Source organism: Pelophylax lessonae (genome assembly GCF_965119305.1).
Source record: "Pelophylax lessonae genome assembly, chromosome: 1".
NCBI classification, from domain to species: domain Eukaryota; kingdom Metazoa; phylum Chordata; class Amphibia; order Anura; family Ranidae; genus Pelophylax; species Pelophylax lessonae.
In genome coordinates, this window is record NC_138768.1 from 350,857,396 (window position 1) to 350,882,744 (window position 25,349).

Consider the following 25,349-nt stretch of genomic DNA (forward strand, 5'->3'; position numbering starts at 1 on the left):
GGAGCGCTATGTACATCGATGAACTGGATTTTACAGGAAGTACAAAAATCCCATTTTCTCTTTATCCAAGGGGTATAGTATATTTGTGATGCGGCCCGCTTTGCCGACACGGTTTCTTTGACGGTGGTGATCCTTCGCTGCATGACCTGTTTGAAGTACTGGTCAGCTGACCAGGCTGCTAAAAAGGTGCTGACTGATCTTCCTTTTTGTAGGTGGCCATCTGTTCCTTGCCTCTATGGAAGAGATCTTTGAGGGCTTCATGGGAGGCAAGAGTACATTGTTTCCACAGGCTGATAAGGGCATGGAACCTCGCCATAAATGGGGTCCCTTCTTTTCAGATCACAAGCGGCCCTTTCGTCCGGCTGGCTTGCAGGAAAAAGGCTCGAGATCCACCCGTAACTTTGCGGGAGGCTCCAATAGACCCTGGAATGGTAAGTCTAAAGCGGGCACTTTTGGTTCCGCAGACAAGCCTTCCCCAGCCTGACGGGGCGACCTCACCCTCATTTGTGGTGGGGGGGGGGGGGGTGACGTTTTTGCTTCTTGCCGGATCCATGGACCTTGCTCATTCAGGACAAATTGGTCCACGAACTGATTTGATTTGGTTACAAGATCGAGTTTTGGTCCTTGCCTCCGGCAAGGTTCTTTCCTGCCAACCTATGCCTGTCTCCAGAGGGGCTACAGGGCCTCTACAGAGCAGTGTAGGACCTGTTAGCACAAGGAGTTATTGTGCCGGTCCCAGAGTCTCAACATTTCCAAGGTTTTTATTCAAATCGGTTTACAGTTCCCAGGAAGGAAGGCAAGGTTCGCTCGATCTTGCATCTCAAGGCTCTAAACCACTTTGTGCAAGTTCAGAAATTTTGGATGGAGTCCATCCGCACAGTAGTAGCTTTTCTTCATCAAGGAGATCTGCTGGCTTCTATCAATCTCCAGGACGCTTACCTTCATATTCCAATATATGTCGGGCATCAGCGTTTTCCTTGTTTTGCCATGGGCGAGGAGCACTTTCAATTTGCGTTGTTACCCTTTGGGCTCGCTTCAGCTCCTCGAGTGTTCACAAATGTTTTGACCCAGTGTTGGCCTTGTTACGGCAGAAGGGGATTGCTTTACTAGGTTACCTGGGCAATCTGCTTCTGTGTGCAGTCTTCCTTGGCTCTCGAAGCCGACTTGGACGTTACAGTGCGAACTCTGCAGGAAATCGGCACGGTCTCCATCCACAAAGCTGGACTACTTGGGTCTGACCCTGGATTCAGCATCAGCCCGGGTGTTTCTTCCTCAGACAAAACTTCTGAAGCTACAGGATGCTGTTCGGCTCCTGTTGCCCAACTATCGATCATCACTCAGGACTTGCATGCAAGTGCTGGGTCTGATGGTCTCCGCCTTCGAGCAAAGGGAGAATCTGATCAAATTGGACAATCTGATCCTGTTGAGTCGGGGTTCAAGGGGGTCTCTCCTGTGGTTGCTCCGCTCCCTGGCGCTACATCTAGGAAAATCTTTTCTTCCCCCTGTATTGGACTGTAATCACTGTGCATGCCAGTCTTGTCTGGATGGGGAGGTGTCTTGGGAGTGTGTTCAGCCCAAGGTGTCTGGACTCGGGAGGTGTCCAGGTTGCTGATCAACATCCTGGAAATTTGGGCGATCGGACTTTGTCTGTCTCAATGGACGGATCGTCTGCAGGGATGACCTGCGCAGATACAATCGGGCAATACTACGGCTGTGGCATATGTCAATTATCAAAGGGGCACAAGAAGTGCCCTGGCAGCCTGGGAAGTGGCCGGCATCTTGAGGTGGGTGGAACAATATGTTCCAGCACTCTCTGCTGTGCACATTCCGGGGTCAGAGAATTTGCAAGTGGACTATCTCAGTCAGCAGACGTTGGATGCAGGAGAATAGTCTCTTCACCCGGAGGTATTTTATCAACTGTCTTCGGTGGGGGACCCCCGATGTGAACCTACTTGCTTCCAGTCTTAACAGGAACGTGCAGAGGTTCGTGTCAAGGCCTTGGGCCTTGGTGGCCCTTTGGGTTTAATATTGTCTGATTTTACGCCTTTCCTCCAATACAACTTCTGTCGAGACTGCTTTGCAGAATCGAGGTAGAACGAATTCGTCATTCTGGTGGCACCAGACTGGCCTTGCCAGTCTTGGTACACAGGCTTGGTAAAGCTGGTAGCAGACGAGTTTGGAAGGCGTACATTACTTGGTGTGAGTCGTGGGGGGTTTCTCCCTGCTCCTTTTCTGTGTCTCTCCTGTTGGAGTTTCTACAGATGGGTGTAGATCAACGTTTGGTTCTGGGCATCCTCAAGGGCCAGATTTCTGCCTTTGATTATTTTTTTCCAAAGGCTGTTGGCGACGAAGTCCTTGGTTCACACTTTTGTGCAGGGAGTTCATCATCTGGCTCCTCCTTGGGATCTCAATTTGGTTCTGTCTGTGCTTCAAAGGCCTCCCTTTGAAAATATTCAAGAAATTCCTCTGCTCACTCTGTCGCAGAAGGTGACTTTCTTAGTAGCTATTACTTCCGCACATTGCACATCGGAGTTGGCTGTGTTGTCCTGTCGGCCACCTTACTTGGTGATTCTTACGGACAAAGTGATGTTGCGACCCTGTCAGGCGTTCCTTCCTAAGGTTGTCTCTGGGTTTCATTTGAACGAAGACATTGTGCTACCTAAGCCTACACATCCTATGGAAATTGTCCGGCATTCTTTAAATGTGGTAAGGGCGATTCGGGTTTACCTGGTGGTGACTGAACCGATTAGGAAATCCAATTCTTTGTTCTTACGGATGGACCTCGTAAGGGGCAGGCTGCATCTGCTTCGACCATTTCCAAGTGGATCAGGCAGACGGTGGTGCAGGCCTACTCCATTAAGGGAGTTCCTCCTTTCTCTGTTAAAGCGCATTCTACTTGGTGCCTCCTGGGCCGTCATCGGGCATTTGGCCGCAAAGTTTTGCAGGCTGCGGTTGCAGAGGCTTCCGCTTCTTGAGGGTAACATTTTTTCCTGGTGGTGAGCTCCAGTTGTTAAGTTGAGCTCCCGTTGTACCTGGTTTGCTATGTTTAGCCTTGTTGGGTTTAGCCTTGTTGGGTATTCTGCGTTTGCTGTGTTTTTTTTCCCCACCCCTCATGTTGACACTGCTTTGGGAAATCCCAGTGGTCTGAAGACTTGAAGCTGTGTCGGTCAGTGGACGAAAGAAAAAACTGGATTTTAGAGGTTCACTGACAGACACCGCACCCGCCCCTCTGTTGGGGTTGAGTTATTTGTTCTTTTGACACAGCTTGTTACAAACTGAAGTCCTACAGCAGGAAGTGATGGTATACCCTCTAGGACTGCCCCAGGGGTGTAACCAAAAAGGTTTCCGCCTTGTCTTACTCCTGAAGAGAGACTGCATAATACCCCAATGGTCTGAAGACTTGAAGCTGTCTGTCAGTGAACCTCAGAGAAAATAATTTTTGGGTAAGACGAAAATCCAGTTATTTTAATGTGTTACTAAACCCAAGACCCTGCATTCAGTATATCTGGTCTACGACAGTACACAGAACATGAAAATGCAACTATTTTAGTAATTATAAACTGCTAAATACCTATTCTCATCAGCAGTGCATAGCGGTCTTGTGACTTCAATCAGTGTCCGACCGACACTGGTTAAAGCTTGTAGGAGGGGTTTTTAATTCTCCCCTGACTGTCCTATGAGGCTGCATGACCCCAACTTTCTGTCTGGACAGTGCTGAGTGGCCCTTTGCTGACCACATCCACCCTCCCCATTAAAAAAAAAAAACTTTTCTAGCAATACACACCAAACTGAGCATGTGCAAAATGCTCCCAAGGCTCTGTACTATCAGGGGATGGATTTGGGACCGTGGAAGAGGGGGAGGATCAGAGAAGACTGGTTTAAACAGCCGTTTTACACAATATGCAGGATTAACCCCTTAGGTTGTGTACGTAGTGAGTAAAAGCATTATTTACTGCTGTATATACAGACTGATTTTACTGTTGTGGGTTTAGTAACCCTTTAAAAAATTGAAAATTAAAATTGAAATTAATAGAAGCTTAAACATTTATATATATATATATATATATATATATTATAATATAAAGTTGGGACAAAGCAACAAAAAGCTGGCAAAGTGGTAGTAACAAGGAAGAGCTGGAAGAACATTTTGCAACAAATTAGGTTAGTTGGCAACAGGTCAGTAACCTGATTGGGTATAAAAAGTGCATCTTGGAGAGTCCGTGTCAGAAATGGAGCTGGGAAGAGGTTCACCAGTCTGAAAAGCTGTATCTAAAATTATTGAAAAATTCAGAAAAATGTTCCTCTATGTAAAATTGCATATACTTTAAATCTATCATCTACAGTACAGAATATCAAAAGATTCCAAGAATCTGGAGAAATCTCTGTGCGCAATTGACAAAGCGGAAACACAATATTGGGCGCCCGCCATCTTCAGGCCCTCAGACGGCACTGCATTTAAAATCAGGCATGATTCTGTAAAGGGCATTATTGTATGGGCTTGGGAATACTTCCAAAAATTGTCTGTGAATACAGTTCGCTGTGCCATCCAAAATTTTCAAGTTGAAGCTCTATCATACAAAGAAGGATCCATATTTTAACATGATCCAGAAATCCTACCGTCTTCTCTGGGCCAAAGTTCATTTAAAATTAAAAATTGTTGCAAGGTTGTCAGACTAATCAAAATTTTGACATTCTTTTTTTGGCAACCATGGCCGTCGCATCCTCTGGACTAAAAAGAAGAGGGATCTTCTGGCTTGTTTATCAGTGCTCGGTTAAAAAGCCAGCATCTCTGATGGTATGGGGGTGCATTAGTGAGTATGGAATGGGGAACTAGCACATCTGGAAAGGCAGCATCAATGCTGAAAAATATATCCAGGTTTTAGAGCAGCATATGCTCAGGCAAGAATGGGACATTCCTCTCCTAAAATTCCAGCAACTGGTCTCCTTGGTTCCCAGACATTTACAGAGCGGCGGTGTTAAAAGAAGAGGGGATGCTACATGGCCCTGTCCCAACTTTTTGGTAATTTCTGTACTTTTCCAGCTTTTTGTTACCCCCGTCCCAACTCTTTTGAGGTGTGTTGCTGCCATCAATTTCAAAATAACCTTACGTTTTTCTTAAAATGGTACGTTTTCATTTTAAACATTTAATATGTTTTCTATTGTGAAAAAAATATGGGTTAATGAGATTTGCAAATCAATGCATTGTCTTTTTTAAGCAAATATTGCTTAAAAGTTAGTGTTCTAACTTTTTTGGAATTCGGGTTAAAACTAGCAGCAGGATGATTATTTGCTTGGTAGCTGTTGCAGATGAAGAAAGCCCACACAACACTTGCGGCACATATACTGAAACAAATGTTTAACCACATTAAAGCGGAGTTCCACCCTGGATTTTTTTTTTTTTTTTTTTTTTAATACCCCCGGGACAGTCAGGGCTAGTGCATTCCACAATGGCTAGCCTCTGATCTGTCCCGGGTTGCACTTACCTGTTAGGACAAATACTTACCTTGCAAACGTCTTGTCCAGCGCTGCCATCTCAGATGTGGGCAGCTTGAAGCCAGCGCGTCCTCTTCGGCGTCTTCTTCCGCCTTCTTTGGTCCCACGATGCTCTGCGCCGGCCCCGACGTCACTTCCGGGTCGCGCGCGTCATCCCTCCACAGCTTCTGGGCATGCCCAGAAGCTGTTTAGAAGGGGATGACGCGCGCGACCCGGAACTGACGTCGGGGCCGGTGCAGGCGCAATGATTCCTGGGAGCTATGACGTCCAGCTCCCAGGAATCATTGCAGAGCCAGGAAGTGACGACGGGCCGCGGCTGAGGAAGGAGGAAGAAGGAAGTAAGGTAAGTATATTTTCTTCGCTACGAGGTAAGTAAAAAAAAAAAAAAATATGCGATTATCCATTTCTTTTTCAGGTGACCCAGAGCGAGAAGATGGAGGTAAGTATAAAAATAGGGTGGAACTCCACTTTAAGGCCCCTTTCACACGGGCGTTTGCGGGTTATATACGGACATAATGCATGTCAATGGGATTGCGGATGTCAGCGGATGACCATCCACTGACATCCGATTTGCGTCCTTTTCAGTTCTGTTCCGTTTTTTGGAACGGAACAGAACCCTTTTTTTTTCTTCCGTTTAAAAAACGGAAAGGACGCAAAATCGGATGTCAGCGGTGTCATCCACTGACATCCGCAATCCCATAGACATACATTATGTCCGTATATCATCCGCAAACGGATGATATGCGGACATATGGAGCGGATGACACAAATGTCATCCGTGTCCGTGAAAAAAAAGTGCCAGAGCGGATCGCAATACGGTCCGCTCCATGTGAAAGGGGCCTAAGACTGCCCGCCGCTCATTTACTGCGGCAGGCAGCCTCTCCTGCGCAAACCGACTCAGTCCTACATTGGCCACGCACGTATTGCTGGGGGGCGAACGCGCGCCACGTTCCTGCCCCCCCAGGCAGCGGGGATGGCTAAGCATGGGGCTGGTGGGCTGTGATTGCCGCCAGGCACCCCCGATCGCTCCCCGCTGAGAGAGGACGGTCAGCTGTTGTACAAAACAGCTGACTGTTTTTTTTCTCTGAAATGATCAGAGTGCCTGTGATCCTTCTATATAGGATCACAGGTCTCTGTGGTCATTTCACAAGACCATCCCCCATACAGTTAGTAAACACTCCCCTAGGCTCACACTTAAACCTTTGATCACCCCAAGGTTAACCCCTTCCCTGCCAGTGTCAATATTATAGTAACAGTGCGTATTTTTAGCACTGATTACTGTAGTAATGTCACTGGTCCCCTGAAAAGTGTCAAAAATGTCAGGGGTCCGATCTGTCTGCCGCAATGTCGCAGTCCCGCTAAAAAAATCACAAATCGCCGCCCTTACTATTAAAAAATAAATAAATAAAAAATATAAATAAACATAAATCTTTCCCCTAGTTTGTAGACGCAATAACTTTTGCGCAAACCAATCAAAATACACTTATTGCTATATTTTTTTTTACCAAAATTAAGTAGCAGAATACAAATCGGCCTAAAAGGATGAATTTTTTTTTTTTTTTTTGGAGAATGTTATATAGCAGAATGTAAAAAAAATATATATATATTTTTTTTTTCAGAAATGTCGCTCTTTTTTTGGTTTTATAGTGCAAAAAATAAAAATTGCACAGGTGATCAAATACCACCAAAAGAAAGCTCTATTTGTGCGGGGGAAAAAAGGACCTAAATTTTATTTAGGTACAGCTTCACACGACCGCGCAATTTTCTGTTAAAGTAACGCAGTGCCGAATCGCAAAAAATGGCCTGGTCATTAAAGGGGCATATCCTTCCGGTCCAGAAGTGGTTAAGGCCTGCCATACACAGCAGGAACCGGTCTAGATTTGAACAGTTAATGGGCAGGCTGAATGTAGCAAGTTGATCGATCGAGCAACTTGGGTAAAAACAGCCTGCCAGATTCTCTTGCGATTCTAGCTAGCGGCTATTGATTGATTGATATTGATCACTGGCTTCTCCTGCCAGGAGAAGGCCATTGCTGTTCCCCCTGTCAACACTGACTGTGTTGATGGAGGAATTGTGCACATTTATTTTTTTGTGCCGTGTATGGCCTGCCTTACTACTTCTTCTAAAGTGACTCTTTCAATGAGATATAGATTTCTTAATTGCATACAGAGTTCACAGCATCAACAACGTGAATGCAATCGTAATTCAACTGCAACCAGTCAGAAACAATTGTTGGACAACAAGCTGAGTTTATTTAGGGAGCAGATACCAGAGACCAGAAAAGCTTTACTAAAATCCCAGACCATTTTATTTACAGCATTCCTGACAGTTCTTGTATCTGTTGTTGTGATGATGATGATGATGATGATGGTGTCTTTATTTTCTTTCAGAAGAAACGAATGATTTGAAACTAAATGTAGAAGAAATTAGGCCCAGTGCTGCTCCGCAGAAGCCTAAGCAGGATGACAACAAAGATGTTTTACAGGACCCAGGAAATCAAATAAACCCTGTACAAAAGGCAGGAAATCAAATAAACCCTGACAATGTTAATGGAGAAGAGGAGGAAGATGAACCTAAAGAAGAAGATGCTGAGGAACAAGAGGCCAATAAAGAGAATGAGGAAGTGGAGAGAGAAAATCTAATAAACATAGATGATGGTCAACAGGAAGATGAAAAGGGTAAGCACATAAGCTATGTAATTCAATTTTGGAAGATCCTGGACACTTTTAGTGGATTTCCTTTTGGGTGGCTTTATATGTGTGTTTGTTTTCTTTTTGCTGCAGTCTTCTTCATGGTACATCATATTGCAGAATTAGGAGTTTGTATGCAAACATTTCAAAACGGTTATAGCTTGTTCATTGAGGGACTCAGGAAGTCACTGCCCTCTGGGTTATACTGCCACTTACAGGAGGATTGAAAATTCTGTAGAGCAGTCAGGGTTACCCTTCCTACCAATGTGTCCCATTTTCTTGCTAGTGTCTTAAGAGGATGAACACCTTTTCTTTAGTGTAAAAGAGTAACCTAATTTTTACTAGCAACTTTTTTTTTTATTCAAAATGTTTTCTTCAAACAAGACTCTGCTCTATACTGCTGCAAGAGCTGGTCTTTTTGATTGTGGCTATCCAATGTGGTCATCCTCAGCCTGGCTTTTGGAGTACACACATGTGGAGTACACTTTGGCTAAAGTGCTGGACTACAGGACCGGTGTCTGAAAAGCACCTGATCTGAACAGCCTTCAAAGGACAGCATCTCTAAGCTTCTACTCTTGATACTCTGATCAAGGAATCTACCTTTAGCAAGTGTACTTCACTTTTTCAGCAAAAGACACCTAAGCCTCAGTTTGGTTAAGTCCATCCTTCCTTGGCAGTTAAGAATAAAAAAAAAAAGTGCTCCCTCCCTTTCCAGAGTAGGAAAATGTTTGTTTGTTACCCTTTGGGAACACTTGTACAGCTTGCATCTCGATGCTTGGGTTTCGGTTTCAAAGGGCTGCAAGCTGGATATTTGCTCCCTGTTCATCCACAATTTCTCACCTTCATCTTTCATGTGTCACTGCACAGATTAACACATCTCCATCAAGCCCTTTTTGGTTTTCTGGATCAAGGTGTCATTGCCCCAGCTCCTGTGGTAGTGGTTTTAGGGGCTTTACTATCTGTTCAGTTCCTAAACCCAAAGAGGGCATGTGGGCGTACATGCATGTTCCTATTTTCTCTTACGTCCTCCGACAGTCGCCGCCCACTCACAAGTCTTCACCAATGGGTATTGACCTTTGCTCCGCAGGAGTAGCTAGGCACAAGATTTGTTAATAACAAAAGCTTTTAGCATAGACACACCCCTAGGGGCTGTCCCCTTAGTCAATACCTCCCTGCACCAGCATTCCCAACTCAGTTTGATCTTGCCTAGCTTAGGAGTAGCAGGCTTTCCTGTGCTGGGGCTTCAGTCTCAGCCTTCTACCCTTTTTTGATTTTATTTCAAGTATTTTTTATTTTCTTTACTAGCTGTTATTTTGTCAGCTTTAGTTTAGGGATCTTCGGATGAAGATGATCATGCGGAGCTGGGTCTCGGACTGGCCACCCTGGATCCCAGGGCTGAGGGCCAGATGGATCCCCAGCCTGCCATCGAGCGTTCAGCTACGGTTCGCCCTGGCGCTATGAACGACCCATCCCTGTTCGCTACAGGGATGCTGCCTGTGAGGTGGCTACCTCACTGGACGCCATTCTGCGATCTTGTACTGCAGTCCACTGCGTCCTGGCTGCGGCACTCCCTGTCATCCTGATAGCGGTTTGTCGCTGGAGACGGCTCCCCACGCCATCCGGTATGGTAAGCACTTCTGTGTGGGGACCATCTATGTGGGTGTCAGTCTGTGGCTGTGTGTACACCCATGTCTGTGTAAACTGCGGGCTCCCTGTCAGGTCCCTGTATGGATTGCATGCCTTTGTGGGCTGCGAGGGGGGGGCCCTCCCGCTCTGCTGTGAATTCTGTGGGGCAGATTGGATGCAGACATGCTTGAGCGGCGGCCGCTGTTGCGGTCCGCCAATTTTTTTGCAGAAAGTGCTATGGTCGGCCCTGTCCCTGTACAGCGCTGGGTTTTTGGCGCCACTCGCGGCCATTTTGGCGGGCCGTGCTCGTTCGAGCACATGTCGGCGCCATTTTCTTGTAGCCTCGATCCCTCAGCCGAGCGGCCATTTTTGCGGAGCCTTCATAGGCTATGTATGTCAGCCGGTTATTGCATCACTTCCTCTTTCTCTGGGACAGCGATCGGTGGCAGCAGCCTGTTTGTGCTCTCTCCAGGTTTTTCCTTCATTGTCCTGTCATTCCTTGCTCAGTGTTCTCTATCCCTGCGGGATCAGTGCATACAGTAGCGCTCGCCGTGGTGTTAAAGGGCCAGTACCTTTTTTTTCATTTCATTGCTGTGGGCATGGATTCTCAGGATAGCAAGTTTCCCCCCGCCCTGGTGGGGGACCAGGGGGCTGCTGCACCCCCCCAGGGGGCTGATCTGGCCACGGTAGTGGCGTCATTGGTTTCTCAGGTGCATGTGCTGATGGCTGAACGATCCGCAAAGAGGGCCAGGTTATCCATTTCCTCTGATTCAGAGGACGATGTGGCTGCTGTGGCTGGCGTGCCCTTCTCAGGGTCTCGCTCATCTCTGGACCTCATGGGGTCTGAGGGGGAGGCGGAGGTGGAAGGGGTTGATGTTTCTCCCCCTGGCTCGCCTGAAGAGCTTGCACTCATGGATGAGCTGATTGCCTCCATTAAGGATACTTTGCACCTGGAGGATGAGCCCACCCCTCCTGCTAGGGTGTCCTCCTTTGGGACGCAAAGGACCCGCAAATCAGCGCAGGTTTTTCCCTGCCCTGCAGAATTTCATCATACTGTTAATGAGCAGTGGCGCAATTTAAAGAAGCCCTTTACAGTGCCGAATAAGTTTAAACTGCTTTATCCATTTGCGCCATCCACCGACGAGCGTTGGTGTGTGGCGCCTCAGGTGGATCACGCGGTAGCCGTTTTAAACAAAGCTACTGCGGTTCCTTCTGAGGATACCCCGGTTTTCCGGGACCCTACGGACAGGTGGTTGGAGTCTCTTGCCCGTCATGCCTATATGGTTGCTGGTTCTATGCTAAAATCTATTTTTGCTTCGGTTATGGCGGCCCAGGCGGTTGCCGATTGGACGAAGGTGCTCAGGCGCACCCTGGTGGCTGATTCGGCTCCGCCTACCACATTGGCTATGGTGGATCAAATCCATCAAGGCGTCATGTACTTGTGTGATGCAGACTTGAATTTGGCTCCTCTGGCTGCACGCCTGTCTAGCGTGGCAGTGCTTAACCGTCGCCTAATATGGCTGAAAAGTTGGTCGGTAGACCAATCTTCTCGCAAGACGTTGGCGGATTTTCCCTACGTGGGATCTCGCCTTTTTGGCGAGGCTTTGGATACTCTGATTAAGGGAGTTACGGGGGGCAAGAGTACTCTCTTACCCCAGAATCCCAAGCACAAATCTTTCCATGGCAAACTGAATTCCTCGTTTAGGCCCTCCCAGGGGTCCTTTCGTGCCTTTCGGTCACAATCCAAGGGCAAGCCTTTCAAAGGCCAAGGCTCCCAGAAGAAGCCGTGGGCGGGTAAGCAAAAATCCGGCCAGTCCGGTTCGACAACCCACGCCAATTCTGCCTGAAGGGGCGCCCTCACCCGTTTCTGGGGTGGGGGGACGTCTGCTCGGTTTCCTCCAACCTTGGCTGATCCGCATTCAGGACAGATGGGTTCAGGAAATCGTTCGATCTGGTTACAAGATCGAATTTCTCTCTCGGCCGGCGGGCAGGTTTTTTCCCTTAAATCTTCAGCTGTCTCCGGAGCGTTTGCAGGATCTGCACCTGGCTGTGCGGGACCTGCGGACCCAAGGAGTGGTGGTTCCGGTGCCTCATTGGGACAGATTTCGGGGGTTTTACTCCAATCTGTTCACTGTGCCCAGAAAGGAGGGCAAGGTGTGTCCGATTCTGGATTTGAAAGCTCTGAACCGCTTTGTGCGGGTTCGCAAGTTCCGCATGGAATCCCTGCGCTCGGTGGTGGCTGCCCTGAGTCCGGGGGAGTTCATGGCCTCCATCGATCTGAAGGATGCGTACCTACATATCCCCATCTTCAAGGGTCATCAACGGTACCTTCGATTCGCCATTGCGGAGGAACACTACCAATTCGTGGCGTTACCTTTCGGTCTCGCTTCGGCTCCGCGGGTTTTTACCAAGGTGCTGGCGCCGGTCCTGGCCCTGTTGCTGGCACAGGGCATTGCGGTCTTGGGGTATCTGGACGATCTCCTCATAAGGTCACATGCCAGCCAGAGCCTGATGACCGACCTGTCCACCACGGTGCAGACGCTGCAAGAGTTCGGTTGGACCATAAACATTCCGAAGTCGACTCTGTGTCCTTCGGTTCGCCTTCCCTACTTGGGGATGGTTCTGGATTCTGTTCAGGCGAAGGTTTTCCTACCAGAGGACAAACTCCGGACGCTTCAGGACAAGGTCAGGGCCCTCAGGGCCAACAAGAGCTTGTCCCTCCGGACATGCATGAGATGTCTGGGGTTGATGGTCTCAGCCTTCGAGGCGATCCCCTTTGCCCAGTTTCACACGCGGGGTCTCCAGGCGGAGGTTCTGGCCAAGTGGGACGGGCGTCCACAGTCCTTGGATCTGCGGATCTCGTTGAGTCACCGCACCAGAAGGAGTCTTCTGTGGTGGCTCCAGTCCCCGACGGTGTCGGGGGGCAAGTCTTTCCGTCCGTTGTTATGGACGGTGGTCACCACGGATGCCAGCCTGTCGGGCTGGGGTGGTGTCCTGGGCGTTCTGTCCGCCCAGGGGACTTGGTCGGAGGAGGAGTCCTCCCTTCCGATCAACATTCTGGAATTGCGAGCGATAAAGCTTTGCCTTCGGCATTGGTCGGAACGGCTTCAGAGCCATCCAGTTCGGGTTCAGACGGACAATGCCACCGCGGTGGCCTACATCAACCATCAAGGGGGCACCAGGAGTGCCCGAGCGGCTCGGGAAGTGGCCGAAATTCTGTCTTGGGCCAAGACGCACGTCCCGGCGATAACGGCAGTTCACATTCCGGGGGTGGAGAACTGGCAGGCGGATTATCGGAGTCGCCAGACCCTGGACCAGGGAGAATGGTCCCTTCACCCGGATGTCTTCCGGGTGTTGTGCGCAAAGTGGGGTTCCCCAGATGTGGACCTGTTCGCGTCTCGTCAAAACAACACGGTGGAAAGGTTCGTGGCAAGGACGCGCGACCCTCAGGCGGACGCCTCGGACGCGTTAGTGGCGCCCTGGCATCAGTATCGTCTGATGTATGCCTTTCCACCGATTCAGCTGCTGTCCAGGCTCCTTCGCAGGTTAGCCTCGGAACCGCACACAGTGATTCTGGTGGCACCGGACTGGCCTCGCCGGTCTTGGTACGCAGACCTCGTCAATCTGGCAGTCGACGCTCCGTGGCGCCTGCCGCTTCGAGAAGACCTTCTGTCTCAAGGGCCAATATTCCATCCTGCTTTACAGTCGCTGGCTTTAACGGCCTGGCTGTTGAAAGCCAGGTCCTGAAGGACAGGGGTCTCTCCCCTGAGGTCATTCCCACTTTGATCAAGGCTAGAAAAGCCTCTTCGGGAAAGATTTACTACCGTACTTGGAAAGCATACTTTGCCTGGTGTGAGTCCAGGGGGTTTTCCCCTCGCTCGTACTCGGTGTCGAGAGTGTTGGCTTTCCTCCAAACTGGAGTGGACCAGCGTTTGGCGCTGGCCCAGAAAAAGGACCAGATTTCTGCGCTGGCCGTTCTTTTTCAGCGCCCTGTGGCGTCAAACTCGTTGATCTGCACCTTTGTTCAAGGGGTGCGCCATTTGGCCCCTCCACGGAGGGAGCCTTTGCCTCCGTGGGACTTGAACCTGGTTCTGTCCGCGTTGCAACATGCTCCCTTTGAACAGATCAGGGAGATCTCGTTGCCTCTGTTGTCCAAAAAGGTGGCCTTTTTGGTGGCGATCACGTCGGCTCGCAGGGTGTCAGAGCTGGCGGCTTTGTCCTGCAGCTCTCCCTCCTTGGTGATTCACAAGGATAAGGTGGTCTTTAGACCTAACCCGTCCTTTCTGCCGAAAGTGATCTCGGATTTTCACCTTAATGAAGAAATTGTCTTGCCTTCGCTCTGCGCGAAGCCGAAGCATCCTAAGGAGGTTGCCTTACATTCCTTGGATGTTGTCCGGGCGATCAGGGTTTACCTGTCATCCACTAAGCCTTTTCGCAAGTCTGATTCCCTCTTTGTCCTTCCTGAGGGACCTCAGAAGGGCATGGCGGCGTCGGCTGCGACTATCGCCAAATAGATTAGACAATCCATTGTGCAGGCCTATGCCTTGAAGGGGAGGGTTCCTCCCTTCCCTGTAAAAGCGCACTCTACCAGGTCTTTGAGTACGTTTTGGGCTTACCGGCATCAGGCTTCTGTGGCCCAGGTGTGTAAGGCGGCGACTTGGTCGTCCGTTCACACCTTCTCAAAGTTTTAGAAGGTGGATGTTCAGGCATCGGCCGATGCCTCCTTTGGCCGTAAAGTTCTCAGTGCGGCAGTGCCTTAGGGACCCTTGTTTTTGGGTCTTTGGCTTTGGGGTGTTTTACCCCTGGGTTACTTGTTTTTCCTGGGTTGTTGCTCCTGTTGAGCACATTTTTTCCTGTTGCCCAGTTGGTCCTCTTACTGTGTGTAAGGTTCCTTTCTCTGATGTGGGTACTGCGTTGCTTTTTTCTGCGGCTGCGTCTCCCACCCCTCAGGTCTACACTGCTTTGGGACATCCCATTGGTGAAGACTTGTGAGTGGGCGGCGACTGTCGGAGGACGTAAGAGAAAACAGAATTTTTGTAAAATCTTACCGTAAAATTCCTTTCTCTGAGTCCTCCGACAGTCGCCGCCCCCCGCCCCTCTTTTGGGGTTTTTGTGTACTCTTACTGCTATGCTACCAAACTGAGTTGGGAATGCTGGTGCAGGGAGGTATTGACTAAGGGGACAGCCCCTAGGGGTGTGTCTATGCTAAAAGCTTTTGTTATTAACAAATCTTGTGCCTAGCTACTCCTGCGGAGCAAAGGTCAATACCCATTGGTGAAGACTTGTGAGTGGGCGGCGACTGTCGGAGGACTCAGAGAAAGGAATTTTACGATAAGATTTTACAAAAATTCAGTTTTTCCTCCACACCAGCATTCCGTACGCTTCACACTACTAGTTTATAGTCCTGCCATTCAGCATCATCTCTGTACCTCAGGTGTTCACCAAAGTGCTGGTGCCAATACTAGCCCTGCTGCCCTCTCGTGGCATCCCCATTGTGGAATACTTAGATTACCTTTTGTTGAGGGAACAGTCTGCAAGGCTCTGTTAAGTAACACAGCCATGATGGTTTAGTTGTCGCATGACTTCAGAGATCGTCGCTGGAATCGACATATCATTTGGAGTATCAGTGTCTAGTGCTGGACACTACATGCTAGAGTCTTTCTCCCATGGGAAACCAAGTCTCCAATCTCAGGTTTAAGTTCTCCAGGAAGGAAACTCCAGACCTTAAAATAGTATTCTCCCCAAAAGTCTTTTAACTGCTTGCCGACCGCCCGCCACAGATATACTGCAGCAGGCTGACTTGGCTGCACGAATCGCCATACCTGTACGGCGCGCGCGGCCCCATCGTACCCACGATGTTCTGATTCGGTTTAGAACCGATCCGTCATGTCCAGGCCAATGTTTTTTGGAGTCCTTTTTGGTTCCAACGAGAGAGGAGATAACCTCAATTGTGAGTACAGAAGCAGCACACTGACACCAGTACATGCATTCAGGTCCATAAATATTGGGACATTAACACAATTCTAATTTTTTTTTAAATGAAACAAACAAAATGTACTTTAACTGTAGACTTTCAGCTTTAATTTGAGGGTATTTACATCCAAATCAGGTGAACAGTGTAGGAATTACAACAGTTTGTATATGTGCCTCCCACTTTTTAAGGGACCAAAAGTAATGGGACAGATTAACAATCATAAATCAAACTTTCACTTTTTAATACTTGGTTGCAAATCCTTTGCAGTCAATTACAGCCTGAAGTCTGGAACGCATAGACATCACCAGACGCTGGGTTTCATCCCTGGTGATGCTCTGCCAGGCCTCTACTGCAACTGTCTTCAGTTCCTGCTTGTTCTTGGGGCATTTTCCCTTCAGTTTTGTCTTCAGCAAGTGAAATGCATGCTCAATCGGATTCAGGTCAGATGATTGACTTGGCCATTGCATAACATTCCACTTCTTTCCCTTTAAAAAACTCTTTGGTTGCTTTTGCAGTATGCTTCGGGTTATTGTCCATCTGCACTGTGAAGCGCCGTCCAATGAGTTCTGAAGCATTTGGCTGAATATGAGCAGATAATATTGCCCGAAACACTTCAGAATTCACCCTGCTGCTTTTGTCAGCAGTCACATCAATAAATACAAGAGAACCAGTTCCATTGGCAGCCAAACATACCCACACCATGACACTACCACCACCATGCTGCACTGATGAGGTGGTATGCTTTGGATCATGAGCAGTTCCTTTCCTTCTCCATACTCTTCTTTTCCCATCACTCTGGTACAAGTTGATCTTGGTCTCATCTGTCCAAAGGATGTTGTTCCAAAACTGAAGGCTTTTTTAGATGTTGTTTGGCAAACTCTAATCTGGCCCTCTTGTTTTTGAGGCTCACCAATGGTTTACATCTTGTGGTTAACCCTCTGTATTAACTCTGGTGAAGTCTTCTCTTGATTGTTGACTTTGACACACCTACACCTACCTCCTGGAGATGGTTCTTGATCTGGCCAGCTGTTGTGAAGGGTGTTTTCTTCACCAGGGAAAGAATTATTCGGTCATCCACCACAGTTGTTTTCCGTGGTCTTCTATGTCTTTTGGTGTTGCTGAGCTCACCGTGCGGTCTTTCTTTTTAAGGATGTTCCAAACAGTATATTTGGCCACACCTAATGTTTTGCTATCTCTCTCTGATGGGTTTGTTTTGTTTTTTCAGCCTAATGATGGCTTGCTTCACTGATAGTGACAGCTCTTTGGATCTCATATTGAGAGTTGACAGCAACAGATTCCAAATGCAAATAGCACACTTGAAATGAACTCTGGACCTTTTATCTGCTCCTTGTAAAATGGATAATGAGGGAATAACACACACCTGGCCATGGAACAGCTAGGCAGCCAATTATCCCATTTCTTTTGGCCCCTAAAAAGTGGGAGGCACATATACAAACTGTTGTAATTCCTACACCGTTCACCTGATTTGGATGTAAATACCCTCAACTTAAAGCTGAAAGTCTGCAGTTAAAGCACATCTTGTTTGTTTCATTTCAAATCCATTGTGATGTTGTATAGAGCCAAAAAGATTAGAATTGTGTCGATGTCCCAATATTTATGGACCTGACTGTATAGGCACACATTTAACCCCCTGATCACCCCCTAATTAACCGTTTCACTCCCTGTCACAGTGCACACTATATACAGTATACAGATAAAATTTACTGATCACTGTATTAGTGTCCCTTGTGACTTCAGATAGTGTGAGAGGCAGTTAGTGGTAGTCCCAAATATGTTTAGGGTCCCCGCCATATATCCCCCAATAAATATTTAACCCCTGATCACCCCACGTTAACCCTTTCACTCCCTGTCAGTGTACACTATATACAGTATACAAACAATTTACTGATCACTGTATTAGTGTCACTTGTGACCTCAGTTAGTATGAGAGGCGGTTAGTGGTAATCCAAGTTAGTATGAGAGGCAGTTAGTGGTAATCCAAGATAGGGTAAGGGTACCCGCCATACATCCTCTAATAAAGATTTAACCCCCTGATCTCCCCCAGTTAACCCCTTCATTGCTCTGTCCCAGTGTCACAAGAAGGGCAGAATGAACAGATTACCCTCACTTCCAATACACAGCACACTAAACTGCCCCATTAGCAGAGTCAGGCCTGCCCTCTACTAGTACTAGCAGTTAAATTTTTTTGGTAGCGGTTCAAACAGTCCTTGACAACCAGGTGCTTTTTTCCTGTGAGTCACACTAGGTACATATAAATTTATTGGCCAAAATGTCCAAACAGAGGTACAGTATCTCACAAAAGTGAGTACACCACTCACATTTTTGTAACTATTTTATTATATCAGACAGCACTGAAGAAATGACACTTTGCTACAATGCAAAGTAGGGAGGTACAGCTTGTATAACAGTGTAAATTTGCTGTCCCCTCAAAATAACTCAACACACAGCCATTAATGTCTAAATCACTGGCAACAAAGGTGAGTACACCCCTAAGTCAACATGTACAAATTGGGCCCAAAGTGTCAATATTTTGTGTGGCCACCATTATTTTCCAGCACTGCCTTAACCTTCTTGGGCATGGAGTTCACCAGAGCTTGACAGGTTGCCACTGGAGTCCTCTTCCACTCCTCCATGACAACATCATGGAGCTAGTGGATGTTAGAGACCTTGCGCTCCTCCAACTTCCATTTGAGGATGCCCCACAGATGCTCAATAGGGTTTAGGTCTGGGGACATGCTTGGCCAGTCCATCACCTTTACCCTCCGCTTCTTTAGCAAGGCATTGGTTGTCTTGGAGGTGTGTTTTGGGCCGTTAACATGTTGGAATCCAAAGGGAGGTGATCATTCTCTGCTTCAGTATGCCAAAGTACATGTTGCCATTCATGGTTCCCACAATGAACTGTAGCTCCCCAGTTCTGGCAGCACTCATGCCGCCCCAGACCATGACACTCCCACCACTATGCTTGACTGTAGGCAAAACACACTTGTGTTTGTACTCCTCACCTGGTTGCCGACACACATGCTTGACACCATCTGAATCAAATACGTTTATCTTGGTCTCATCAGACCACAGGACCCGGTTCCAGTAATCTATGTCCGTAGTCTGTTTGGTTTCAGCAAACTGTTTGCAATGCTGGCAGCACTCCTATGTCTATTTCCCAAAGACAACCTCTGGATATGACGCTGAGCACATGCACTCAATTTCTTTGGCTGACCATGGCGAGGCCTGTTCTGAGTGGAACCTGTCCTGTTAAACAACTGTATGGTCTCGGTCAGCGTGCTACAACTCCGTTTCAGGGTCCTTGCGATCTTCTTATAGCCTAGGCCAGTGATGGTGAACCTTGGCACCCCAGATGTTTTGTAACTACATTTCCCATGAAGCTCAACTAGACTACAGAGCACATGAGCATCATGGGAAATGTAGTTAAAAAACATCTGGGGTGCCAAGGTTCGCCATCACTGGCCTAGACCATCTTTATGTAGAGCAGCAATTCTTTTTTTCAGATCCTCAGAGTTCTTTGCCATGAGGTGCCATGTTGAACTTCCATTGACCAGTATGAGTAAGTGAGAGCGACAACATCAAATTTAACACACCTGCTCCCCATTCACACCCGAGGCTTTGTAACCGTAACCAGTCATATGACACCGGGGAGGGAAAATTGCTAATTGGGCACATTTTGGACATTTTCACTTAGGGGTGTACTGTTTTGTTGCATGTATGTTATTTTGAGGGGGCAGCAAATTTACACTGTTTGCTACAATGTAAAGTAGTGAGTGTACAGCTTGTATAAAGTGTCATTTCTTCAGTGTTTACACATGAAAAGATATATAATAAAATATTTACAAAAATGTGAGGGGAGTACTCACTTTTGTGAGATACTGTATACTACTGAAGAGGCCTACACGATGCTGAGCATGACAGATGAGAGTGATGGGGAAGCCTCACTGTCAGAATCAGGCTCAGTTTTTGAACCTGTAGACAGCAGCGGCACCCTGACAGATAGCTCTGACAACAGAGTAGTGGTCCCTGCTAAGGTCAGGCATACCTGACCCGTTCTTCTATTGCTGAGGTGCAACAACTGCAGGGTTCTCATATGGAGTAGAGTGTCGGTACTAGTGCCGCCCAACTTTCTAGTGAACTGGCAAGCACCAGCGGCCTAGTATATCCTGGTCATAGTCAAACCAGCAGTGCAGTAACACTCGGTGATGTGGCGAATCCCATAAGTGCAGCTCAAGCTGGTGCTGTGGCTAGCACAAGTAGTGTCCCGCAGCCACCAATAATTAAAACACAGGCCCGTAGAGCCCATAGTATCATTCCTGATGCGCTTGCAAATACTGATTGGGAGCCAACCACTTCTGCAGCGCCCGTACTTCCTCCATTCACTGGCCAACCCGGAGTTCAGGTGGAAACAGACAATTTTACTTCTCTTGGTTTTTTTGAGCCGTTTTCCACGGAAGATTTTTACAGATCTATTGTGGACCAAAGCAATTTATATGCCGATCAATTCATCCCACAAATCCAAATTTGACCCCTGCCAGAGAATTTGCATGGAAACTTATCGCAGTTTCTGAAATTAAAACTTTTCCGGGCCTATCCCTCCTTATGGGCATTACTAAAGAGTGAGATGCAGTCATATTGGTCCACTGACCCAATTCATCATATGTCCGTGTTCTCTGCTGCCATGGTCTGGACTAGATACATGCAAATCTTGGGGTTCACGCACTTCAGTGACCATGAACTCTGTCCCCGGGGTGACCCTGGATATGACTGGCTCCACAAAATTCGGCCCCTTGTAAACCACTTCAACCAGAATTTTTCAGCCTCGTATACTCACCAACAAGCTGTCTGCGTTGATGAGTCCCTGATTAAGTTTTCTGGCCGCCTTGCTTTTCAAACTGTTTATGCCCAGCAAGCGTGCCAGATAACGGGGTCAAGATGTAGAAGCTCTGTGACAGGGCAACAGGCTATACATGTAGTTTCCGGGTTTACAAGGGAAAATGTAGCAATGTGGAGCCCCCCAACTGCTCATTCCACATGAGGAGCAGTGGCAAGATTGTTTGGGACTTGGTGTCACCCTTATTCGCAAAGGGGTACCATTTTATACGTGGACAACTTCTATACAAGCGTGATGCTTTTTAGACCCCTTTTTTATTTTGAATTTGGCGCATTTGGCACCGTTCAACCTAATCGACGGGGCTTTCCCCAACGGCTTTTAGATTCCCGACTTGGACGGGGAGAGGGAGCCTGCTTGAAGTCTGATAAATTGCTTGCAGTGAAGTGGAGGGACATACAAAATGTTTTCGTTCTGTCCTTTATTCACGAAGATGCAACAATCCAAATTGCAACGGCGACTGGTGTTGTTGAGAAGCCTCTCTGTGTCCATGAATACAACCTTCATATGGGAGGGGTGAACTTCAACGACTAGATGATGGTGCCATACTTAGTTGCCTGTAAGGGCAGACGCCGGTACAAAAATGTGTCTGTATACTTATTTCAATAGGCTCTGCTGAACGCTTATGTGCTATACAAAGCGTCAGGAAAAAGTGGATCCTTCCTAAAATTCCAGGAAGAGATCATCACAGCCCTTCTGTATCCAGGAGGTGCTGTAGCCCAAATTCACTATGCAGATGCAGTGAGCCGGCTGCATAAGAGGCATTTTCTGGATGTCCTCCCTAGTACCCCTACCCAAAGAGCACCCCAAAGAAGATTTGTCTGTAGGAAATGCGGGTTTAGGCATGACACCCTCCTGTCCTGGCCAACCTGGTTTCTGCATCAGTGACTGTTTCCGTCACTACCACACACTAGTAGAATATTAGTATAGGGTACAGCACAGTCTAGGGCACACTTTTTTTCACACATGGTCTCGAAAGATGTTGGCTATCACATTTTGAGAGACCCTAGCCTGGAGCAGTTTTTTTACAGTTACAAAAAAGTGTAAAAAAAATAAGCCAAAAACAGTTGTCGTTTTATTGAGTTCATTTTCTGTTCTTACTCTACTTTTCTACTCTTTCTGTACTTTATAATATACTATTATACTGTAATGTTTTATTGTTACTAGAGATCGACCAATTATCGGCAAAGCCGATATATCGAGGGCCGATATGCACTTTCCCCAATATCCGAATTGGCCCCAGCGGTTACCAATATTGCCGATTTATTTTCGTTAAGTCATTGCGTATGTTGCGCCATGTGCCTCTGTGCACTGGCACAGCTTCTGCCTTCTTAGGCCACCTCCCTCCGCTTCGTCTGGAGTCGGGACATTGAGTATACGTACACTACAGTCACAGTGCACAGTGTGTTTAACACAGCCACATACCGGAGTCTGGAGTCGGGACAGTGAGTGATTCTCATACAGTACAGTCAGTGTGTTTAACACAGCCACCCGGCCATAACACCCACCCACAGCTGCCCGGTGCCTGCCACCCACAGGCCTGTACCAGCAAGTCAGCCACAGGCCCTGCCTGTACCAGCTTGTGAGCCACAGGCTCTGGGCCTGTACCAGCCAGCCAGCCAGTCACCACAGGGTGCCAGCCAGCAGCCCCCAAAGGGTACTGGCACCCTGCGGTGGCTGGCTGGCACCCTGTGGTGGGTGGCTGGCTGGCATACTGTATGGTGGGTGGCTGACTGGCACCCTGTGTGGTGGGTGGCTGCCTGGTACAGGCCCAGGACCACTCATCACCACCGGGTGCCAGCCAGCCAGTTTTTTTTTTTTTTTTTTTTTAAGCCTATATTCAAATTCAGTAGTGTTTTTTCAAATTTCAATGGAGGTAGATGCAGATGGAAAAATTTAAGTGTGGTCTGGGATTATTTCTCATCTCCATCTCCATCTCCAGGAAAAGCAGCAGCAATGTGTAACACATGCACAAACAATATAAGCATGACTGCAAAAACCAAAAATATGTCAAATCTTTGGGCCCATCTAAGAGTTCATCATGTTGAATTATATCATGCAGCACAGAAAAAACAAAAGGAAAAAACAAAGTGAAACATCACTATCCCAGGCAACAATAACAGATCTGTTTCAGGGAAAAAAAAAAACAGGTTGCTAAAATCGGATGGAAGATCCCAACTGCTGGACAGAGTAATCAAAATGATGATATTCACTGATAACCAGCCATTTACAATGATGTCTGACTCTGGATTTATGTGGTTGATGTCCATACTTGAGCCAAGGTACACACTGAAGAGTGACAAGTATTATCAAACCAAAATGCTTGGAAAGATTCACCAGAAGGTCATTGAGAAAGTAAAGGCTACGCTGAAACCAGAGAATGCTGGCAACTCACTCTCATTCACGACTGACTGCTGGTCAGGACAAACTGAATCACTAATGAGTCTTACATGCCACTTCATTGACAGCAGATGGACACAAAGGCATTTGGTGTTGAATACAATAGTGATGCAAGGATCCCACACTGGGGAGTACATTGGAGAAAGGTTTCTAGGCATGCTGGAAGAATGGAGGATCCCCAAAGACTGAGTGATGCTTGTTTTTCGAGACAGCGGAGCGAACATGGTGAAAGGAATGACACTTGCTGAAGTGGCACACACCCACCAACTTGTGGTAAATGATGGTCTATCAAACCAGAGAGCTTTGCTTGACATAATTAGCATGCTGAAGAGGTGCGCAGGCCATTTCCACCATTCAATCCTTGCCAAGCAGCAACTGAGGTGCATTCAGGAAGACCTTGGCCTACCCAAAAACAACTTGATTAACACCGTTCCAACACGATGGAACTCAACACTTCACATGCTGCAAAGAATGCTTGAGCAGAAGCGAGCTCAGGTGAATATGGAGGATATTCTTGTCCTGCTGATCAGTGGGACATTGTAGCCAATATCATTGAGACCCTCCTCCCCATAGAGAAAGTGACGCTAGATGTGAGTCATTACGACTCCTCTGTGTCATCTGTCATCCCATGTGTGAGAGTGCTGAAGATGCTTCTTCAACAGAATGAAGGACCCAACACACGTGGCACTAAAACATGTAGGCAGGCCACGAGGGACAGCCTCGCCAAACGTTTTGAGAAGCATGAAGAGAATAAAAATGTTGTGCTTGCATGTCTTTTGGATCCTCAATACAAGAACCATCTTTTCTCTTCTGATGTATTGGCCAAAGCAAAACAATGGCTGACAGAAGATATTCAACAGGAGGTGCAGGATGTTCCTGCCGAAAAGAAAAGTCCAAGAAGAGCAGGTTTCTAATGTGGAAGAGCAGGATGCTTCAAAAAGAGAAAAATGTCCAATAAGACAAAGGACAGAAGAGAAACTTCATCGTGGTCGAATAGATGCCATGGCTACAGCAACCACACTATCCATCTGTGTTTCCCCCACAGGATATTGACTTCTGAGGCTTTTATACATCGATTACATGTGAGTGTTCTATTGGCTTTCCTACTTAATAAAGTGTCTTTGTTTGAACATAATGCACCATGAGGAGTTTTTCCTGTTTTTCATGCTGATTGGGTCCAATGACACTCCCCTGAGAGGATGGGGATTGAGCACTTAGAGGCTTTTTCTTGTTGGCGGATATCACCCGTTTGTCCATATGTTGGGGTGTGAGGAGTCCTTATCATTAGCGTTTGAGATCCCTGTAATGGGGGTCATCTGAACAGGGTAAGGGGCCATTCTCACTGGTGATTGGTGGAGGCTTTATCTTCCGATTCAACACTTGGGTCTTGGACTTTTTATGGACTTCTTTCCCTATGGACTGTACTAATTGCTCTTAGTCACCTGTTGATGTACTGTGCATATCATTACTTCAATTGTTGACCAATTTCTGTGATTACTTTGTTAAGCGCTGCATACTTTGTTTTCATACCGATATGCAATGGCCAAAATATCGGTATCGGCAACGAAAAACCGATATCGATCGATCACTAATTGTTACTGTGTTTTATTGTTAACCATTGTTTGATTTGCAGGTATGCTCATCAACTGCAGCACTGATTTGTTCTGACAGCAACAGCGTTTGCTTTCACCATATACGTAATCAATGATTGTAGCGCTGTAGGAGGTGATTTCACCACCGCAGTTAAAAAAAAAAAAAAAGAAATTTCATCCACATCGATCGATGTGACTGGAGGAATCTGCTATGGTCTTCTTTTTCCTTCAGCCCATGTATGCCCATCATTAGAAGTGGGTGGATGCTAAGAGGTCTAATGGTGGGAATACCACACACTTTCTGGTATCGTTTTTTACAGCCAACGGTCAGCTTTCATGTAAAAGCAATCCTAGCAGACAAATAGCCGCTAGACTGCTTTTAGAAGCAGTAGTAGGGGATTCCCAACCCTCCCTCCCCGCCGCCTTCCACAGTTTTCTTGGGCTCTCCTGTCCCACCAGGTAACCCGAGACTGCAGCCGGTGGTTCCGTCAGCTTACCATAGAGCTGATTGGAGACCAGAATGGCTCCAATCATCTCCATGGCCTAAGAGACCGGAAGCTTTGAGCATTTCACGACTTCAGTTTCGCCAGATATAAACAGCACCATTGGAAAATTGGGAAAGCATCTTATCACACCAATCTTGGTGTGGTCAGATGCTTTAA

At 47.3% G+C, this 25,349-nt stretch overlaps 1 protein-coding gene across 1 annotated transcript in view; it reads left to right on the forward strand.

Moving 5' to 3' along the window:
* The window catches only part of GOLM1 (golgi membrane protein 1), a gene marked incomplete at its 3' end in the record, with an annotated part of 158,913 nt that overhangs the window by 120,501 nt on the left and 13,063 nt on the right, over window positions 1-25,349 (forward strand). The window contains exon 8 of the mRNA XM_082244929.1: window positions 7,884-8,171. Coding sequence (XP_082101055.1) covers window positions 7,884-8,171 — 288 coding nt within the window. The remainder of the gene's footprint in view (window positions 1-7,883; window positions 8,172-25,349) is intronic.